This window comes from Neolamprologus multifasciatus, chromosome 5, assembly GCF_963576455.1.
Source record: "Neolamprologus multifasciatus chromosome 5, fNeoMul1.2, whole genome shotgun sequence".
Taxonomy (NCBI): domain Eukaryota; kingdom Metazoa; phylum Chordata; class Actinopteri; order Cichliformes; family Cichlidae; genus Neolamprologus; species Neolamprologus multifasciatus.
In genome coordinates, this window is record NC_140443.1 from 9,489,309 (window position 1) to 9,496,644 (window position 7,336).

At 41.5% G+C, this 7,336-nt stretch overlaps 1 protein-coding gene across 19 annotated transcripts in view; it reads right to left on the reverse strand.

Moving 5' to 3' along the window:
• The window catches only part of eif4g3a (eukaryotic translation initiation factor 4 gamma, 3a), a 70,585-nt gene extending 64,456 nt beyond the window's left edge, over window positions 1-6,129 (reverse strand). For 3 of the 19 annotated variants that reach the window (XM_085159980.1, XM_085159978.1, XM_085159973.1), the window contains exon 1: window positions 5,061-6,128. In XM_085159980.1, the coding sequence (XP_085016106.1) occupies window positions 5,061-5,236 (176 nt within the window). In that variant the 5' untranslated portion in view covers window positions 5,237-6,128. Of the gene's footprint in view, window positions 1-5; window positions 165-5,060 lie in introns of those variants that run through there. The other 16 variants (XM_085159977.1, XM_085159970.1, XM_085159976.1 and 13 more) reach the window with 12 other exon arrangements.
• Window positions 6,130-7,336: the final 1,207 nt, after the last annotated feature.

The window sequence follows — 7,336 nt, forward strand, 5'->3', positions numbered from 1 at the left end:
CTGACCTTAGAGCCTCAACATGTGGGTGAGATGGCTCTCCAAGCACAGTATTATAAGAACAGCTGAAAGCAGTGTGTCCATGATAAGAAAATATCAGTTTTCCACTAATTCCAGGATGTGTCTGAAATGCTCTAGCAGAAGTAAATACAGAAACAATATACACAATGATGTGGAAATGTCACTTCAGATTGTAATGCCGGGAGAGAACTGACAGGACGTCTTCTACAACAGGCCACGCCCTCTTTGGAAAGAACAGCCCTGAATGCTGGCTCATAACAACTCAGCAGTTTATTTATAACATCCCACGGTGAGTGAGCTTATGAGAATATCTTCTCATGCAGGCTGCACACACCTGTCCTGAAATACAGGACTCCTGTTCTGTGAGAACCACCAGCTGGGTACATACATTACATAGATGCATAGCATTGAGTGTGACTGCATGCCTGGCCACATTAAGGGAGAGAGACATGCCACTCAAAGAATCCTTGGAAATTTATGGGTGGATTATGCAACAGCAAAGATGGTGACAGACGTACAAATCCCAGTGGGGAAAAACCTTGTTGGGGCAAAGTCCGCAAACCCTTTCAGCAGGTTTTTTATCAAATTATACTACTGATTCTCTATATAAAGAGTGGGTCACTGAAATAATCACCCTCTGCACCACTTACTGCGATAGTTAATGCAAGTCCAAGTGTGCCTTAGAATTTTACATCAACCAAACACTATTACTGAAACTGCCTAAAAACCAGTTATTGAGACATGGTACCATGTTAGGTCGATATGCTGCAAAGGTGTTATGAAAAGACAACATATAACAAAAAAAAAAGCTAACGACACTCTAGCATATTGGCTGTTTTCTGCAATTATTGACAGATGTGCACCAGGAAATTTTGCCATAAAATCTTTCAACACCACTGAGTTACTGGGCACAGAAGCACCCTCTATTTTAGCTACACTACAGGACTACCTTACACCACATACCAGCATATATATTTGTTTTGACTTATTCGAGTTGAGTTATATTATTTTTACCTTTTTAAATGACCTCCTATAATTATTATTTTTTATTTACCCTGTGCTTCTTTCTTTTGTGTATTTATGAGCTTTGTAAATGTCATATTCCACTGTTCAGACTGCTGTAACATGTATTTCACATTTTTGGGATAAATAAAGTAAATCTTGTATGCAGCCTTGACGCACGCTCAATCATCTTCATGTTCAGTGTTCATCTCCTGCTGACCACTGAAATAACAGCTGATTTTAGATCCTGCTTCAAAATAACTAAGTAAATAAGTTCCCAGAGGCATATAAAGATAGCAGTCAAGTGGCTTCTACAGGAATTTTCAAGACACTTCTTTTTTTAATATTAAGGGCACAACCACTAAAGATTATTTTAAAAACTATTAAAATTCTAAAGACAAAAAGGGGCAAGTCTGGAAATTATGGAGTTAGATAGGGGAACCAACAAAAAAGATCAGGGGGCAAAAAAATAAGGAGAAACCCTCAGTTTTCTCAGCTGGCTCAGCAGTGGGGTGAGGTGAGCTGAGGGGGGATGGAAGGAAATGAGGGGGGGCTGAGGCAGGCTGGGTGACCTGGCCCTTTGTTGGCAGATGGTGGGAAGCGCCACCTTGGCCTCTCTCTCTCTGAATGCTAAGCAGCAGTGCCATTGTCTGGCAAGTGTAGCAGCAGACGCATGCGCTCGGGGTCTCTCTGGCAACCAGGAACAGACAAACTGCCCCCCCTACTCCTCCATCACACACATGTTCCCCCACAGGAACCACAATGACACACAGCAACTTCGCCAAAGAAGAAATTCCCACACACAAAGCCAGACAGAGAGTAATATGATCCCACTCTCCTGACCTTAGAGGTCACAACAGAGTGAGAGGTCAGCCTAGTGGCAACACTCAGACAGTCTGTTTACATACAGACATAAAACTCAAACGCTGTACAGTCTAGTGTATTCACAGGAATCTGTAAAGTAACAGGGAAGGCCCAGAAGAAATTGGCTTAGTTTATTTTACTGTTAACTTCACTAATTTGATGCAGATACAGTTTAATTTAGACTGCTATTTCCTCCTGATAAAATTTAATACAAAACCACTGCAGAATGCAGACTCCAAAATAACTACCGAGGTGATCACCTCTTGAACCTACACCATCAACAAATACACACCCACATTTATCGGTCAAACATCGGCACCAACATTTACTCGTCTCCTTGAGTTTGTTTATCCTGCTGAATGACATCAGCCAGCATGACTTTGACACTTATATATTTCAAAAGAAATTGTATTTCCTGTCTGCAGCATATATGTTGAAAACAACAAGAAAACAGGGCTTTGAAGTGGCAACAGGTGTAAAATGATTTTTTTCTGAATATATCCAAGTTGTTTTTAGAGCCCAACACTAAACTGAGTGGTTTCAATAACAATAATAATAATGATAACGTGTATAAAAAACTACAAAAGAGTAATAAAAATCTGTACCATGTGGGACCTTCCTGCTGTGTATGATGTATTTAAAAATAGTGCATTGTCAAAGTGAATTGACAATTGCATTTCTGCTCTCTGGATAGACTAAAGTGTATTTTATGCTTCACTAAATTAAATCAAAAATAATTGAGAATATTTGTTTATCATTGGTCTGATTATTTCTCTTTTGAAGAGCGCCCACAGCGTCTTTTTTATTGCTTATGAACTGAAAAGAAGTTAACGTGCCACACCAGGCATTTTTTTTAATCAATCAATAACAAAAGAACAAGGAACGATCAGAATTTCAGTGAAGGTAATACTCATTGTGAACCCTATCCATTTTCTGACACTGATCTGGGTTATAGGGTCACAGTATAATAGTGTCCCTTATCAGTCACCTCTGCCAGTTCTTCCTAGGAGGACACCAAGGTAATCTCTCAAGAGTGTCCTGAGGTTGGCTCTGGGTCTCCTCCTAATATGGACAAACCCAAAACACCAAGGTACCAAGGACAGCCTCCTTGTCAGGTGCCTGAACCACCTCATTTGTTGCTCATCTATGTGAAGGGCTCTACTCTACCTTACCATGGTGCTGGTGCTGGGTCATGGGATATGTAGGGGAGTGCGGGTGGGGTCTCCATGCCCAAGTGGTCCCAGAAGCTTTGTTGTCATGAGTTATTTGCCCCTAGTAGGACCTCCCTAGACAAACTTATCCTAGGTGAGGGACCAGACTAAGTGTGATTCAGAAAACCCCGCTAAAGAAAAGGAATTCAGAGAAGCCATTTGCCCTGCCCAGGATTCCGGGGCCAAACGCAGGAATCAGGCCTATAAGAGGACCTTCGGTGGGCCCAGCCCGAAAGAGCCACATGAACCCACCCTTCTATGAGCCTTCCATCCAGAGGAGCCACTGGGGTTCAGTGCAAAGTGGACACCACTCAGGGAGAGAGGTCCTGGCAGTTTAATCTTGTTAACATAACTAGCTACAGGGACATTATAAAATCTTTTCCCTCTAAAAATCACATTAATTCAAGTCAGTTTTACCCCAAATTTAATCTCAAATAATCTCATAAAGTAACCGGCAATAGCACAACATACCAAATAAGGCAGCGTGGTTAAGCTAATTTTTAATAACCGTGACTTACAATTACACGCAAAAAGTGGATTCCTGTTATCTGTCTTTCTTAAACAAAGTTTAAAATGGATAAGTGGAGGTGGTGTATTTCTGTACTCAGTCAGTAGGCCCTCACTATCATGCACCTGAAAGTAGGTTAAGCAAATGTAGCACCAATTACAAAGAGCTTGAGAGTCAAAAGAGGCCATAGCACAGCAGATAAAGAGAATGTTAATCTTTTCTGTTGTGTTTGGTTTACTGACAGACAAATCAAAAAAATCACAACATGCAACAAATCAAGAGGGACCTTTATACTACCACCTGCTACAACCAGCAACTTGGTGCCCCTTACAGATGTCATAAACACAGGGCGGCTCTGACTGTGGGAGGCAGGAAATCAGGTTGAGCCATCACACCCCAAAGCCACAGCAGAAGCTGTCAGATCACAAAACAGATACATCTCTCTGCCACCGGCAGCCAGGAGACATCAACTTAATCCTCTCTCACACACACTACTGACACCATGCTGTAAATAAAACACAAGCTGACATAACCACTATGACTTCACCAAATTGAGGGTAGAGATTAAAACTGGACCATCCCCTAGTACACCCAAAGGAGAGTAAGAGCACAAGGCCGTAATAATTATTATTATAAACTTTTTATATATAATTACACAGTGCCTGTTAAATATTTGGAGACAGATTCTCAGGAGAACAAACAGAAATGGTTGTGAAGGAATTTTAAAGAGATTTCTCAGCTGACTGTAATCATACCAAACCAGACTTCATTATAAGAGTCAAGACGGTCATTAAAACAAGCGAGCATCTTTCTGACGGCTGTCACCATGACAGCTCAGCTCTGGCACTGACAGGCCTCTCCGGATGCACAAATAAACAAAACGTTAATGTAAAACTGGAAGCTGTGTCCATTTCCCACAAGCCGGGCCTAAATCTTAGGCAAGTACCATTAGCTCCGTTACATATAATAAAGCCACAGGAAGCTGCACTGCTTTGCGACGCTGCATTGACGGACTTGGGCACTTGCTAGCATTAACTAGCTGGCACCGTGCAATAACTGCACCTTGCTAGTCAACAACCAAAGCTGAACAAAGCCGGTAACCGGTGTTGAGATACGGTGATAAAGCTTTACTGTACCTAATAGTACCTCTTTATTTAACATTATCATGTACCACCACTTTTATTGGAACCTGACAGTTATATCTGATAATCAGTGGTGTGGCGTCAACTCCCCCCAAAATTAAACTCGCATCTCCGTTAGCTTTGACAACCGGCTTCGGGAGCTAACGTTAGCACAGTTAGCTAGCTAATTGTCCCCTCCCCTCCCAGCTCCCTCCAAACGAAACCATCATCCCCATGTCCAACCTCTGCTATTAATCGCTAATTAAACATCTGTATGTGCTACAGTCACAGGGGAAAATTATGCATGAAAACACAAGTAATTTCTGCGTTACCCACGTCAAAGGATACTGGGGTGGCTGAACAGCGCCGGGCTGAGGAGCAGTTGGGGCTCCCGGCGGCAGAGACACGGAGGTCAGGGTAGCCCGCAGTTGGCTCGACGGAGAGGGGCCACTTCCAGGTCCGCTAACTGCGACAGCGGCGGGTTTGGGGACCACTTTCGGTGGCAAACTCATCGCAAAAAAATCAACAACAAATAAAAACAATATCTTAATAAATACTGATGCAAACAGCGCCTAGCCTGCATACATAGAGCAAGCGTTGCGGATTCTTGAAGCAGGCCCCAAAATCCCTTTAACGAACTGGGATAACGAAGCTCGAATAGCAACACAAACGTCTTTTTTCATGGAAAGTCGCTGTTAGGATCAGCGGTGCTATTCATGAGGACGGTGGGAGGTTTAGCCTCCCTCACCCGTCCGGAACCTCTGCGGATCCGGCTCGGTTCGTTTCTGTTTAAAAAAAAAAACAATCGCCGCGATCTTCAACCTCCCTCGGCGATCTACCTTTTCTTCTCGGCAAGTGTGTTTTCTATCATTTTTTTCGCACATAGATGAGAGACTTCGCCAACATGGCGTTGCGGCCGCTTCCAGCAGTCCGGGCAGGACAGATGATTCGGCAATCCTCGGCCAGTTACGGAATCGCTCGGGTGATCAACTAACCTTCAATCAAAACACGAAAACGGCGTGGCTGACGCTCCCCAAATGTGTTCCAAATCAGTTTTTCACTATTTTAAAATCCAGTTTGAAATTAGAATTAATAACGGTCTCATCACGACTGTAACTGCTAACTGTAACAAACCCGGCTCCTTTTATTACTACTAAAATAAATTAATGAGATTGCACAGGTGTTTATAGTAAATTAGGTGTCTGTATGGACAAAAATAATCATCTTACGTATTCGGCTATTGAAGTACCAGCGCTGTGCGTTAACAATTGTGTGTTATCACTGCCATCTACCGTTCTCGCGTTTGCGTCGCAAGGCATTTCCCTTAAATCAAGGATGCCTAACTTACTTCATAAGTCACATCCCAATGTGATCTCAAGTAGGCAAGACCAGTGAAATTAATCATGAATTAAAAGATCCTAATTCATTGTTCCTAATTCACCCCTTTTAAGTGCACGAATATCAAACAAATTTGGGACTAAATGCAACCCAAATCGACCAAACTTGTGCATTATGACCTGGGAATACCAGCATTACAACACAGCACTGATTTTTTTTATTTTATTTTTTATTTTTTTAATTTTATTAAAGTGAGCCAGTGAAAGACCCTTTACCCCACTTAAATCTGAGACATAAGGAAAACAATTTGAGATTGCCTTCCTTATTCAATCATTTACAAAACAGATGCCCAAGATGTTTTAAGATAGTCCAAGGAGGAATCTACATCTTGCATCACCTTAAGGAATAGCAGTACATTTTATTGAAAAATTTCAGTAGTTAATGACTTGAGTGCAGTACTTTAAGTTGGGAGGTGGTGAAAACAATAGAATTAGAGGACTTAAGAAAAATTGATATATGCAGCAGCCGTACATCCTTTCATCCTCTAGTACCCTGCACGCATAGGCAGGGTAATGACCATGAAGGAGCCAGAACATTTAGGGGGGGAAAAAAAAATAAAAAATTTTTTTAAAAAAAACCACACACACCCACAAAAACCTCAAGCTGTGAGCCAATTTCCACCCTCATACTATTGCTAGTTTGTCTAATCATGTTTTGTACTAGTTTGACAAAAATCAAAACCGGTCTATATGAAATGTTCTGAACGCACAAAGGTTTTGAACATGTCTGAGCCATTAAAAATCTGATTTATGACCAGGCAACATATGCATTTACACCTATAACCTACTACTGTAAAAGACAAAGTAACCCAATATCAGAAATTCACATTACACCTGAATCAAGGCAAACGGAAGATAACAGAAAGCCAGATTATCAAGTTTAGTCAAGAGGGATAATGAACAACCTCCTGAGGATTGTATTGCTAAAGAAAAAACAAAAACACCCACCAAAGTGGAAGAACCTTACAGCATTAACTTCTAGTTTATGAATTTGGCAGGTGTCACCTGTGCCCAACTCTTTTCGTAGACATTTCAATGAAACTGATGCAGAAAATATTTTACAAAAAGTCAAATGACACCCAAAATTATCCCAGGGAAGACCATTGGACCCCAAACAAAACTTATGCAAAATCTGAGCCTCTGGTCACCGTGTGTCAGGTCAGAATCTTGCCTGTGAATTAAAGTGATGCATGAATCAAATAAACTGAACAAGGG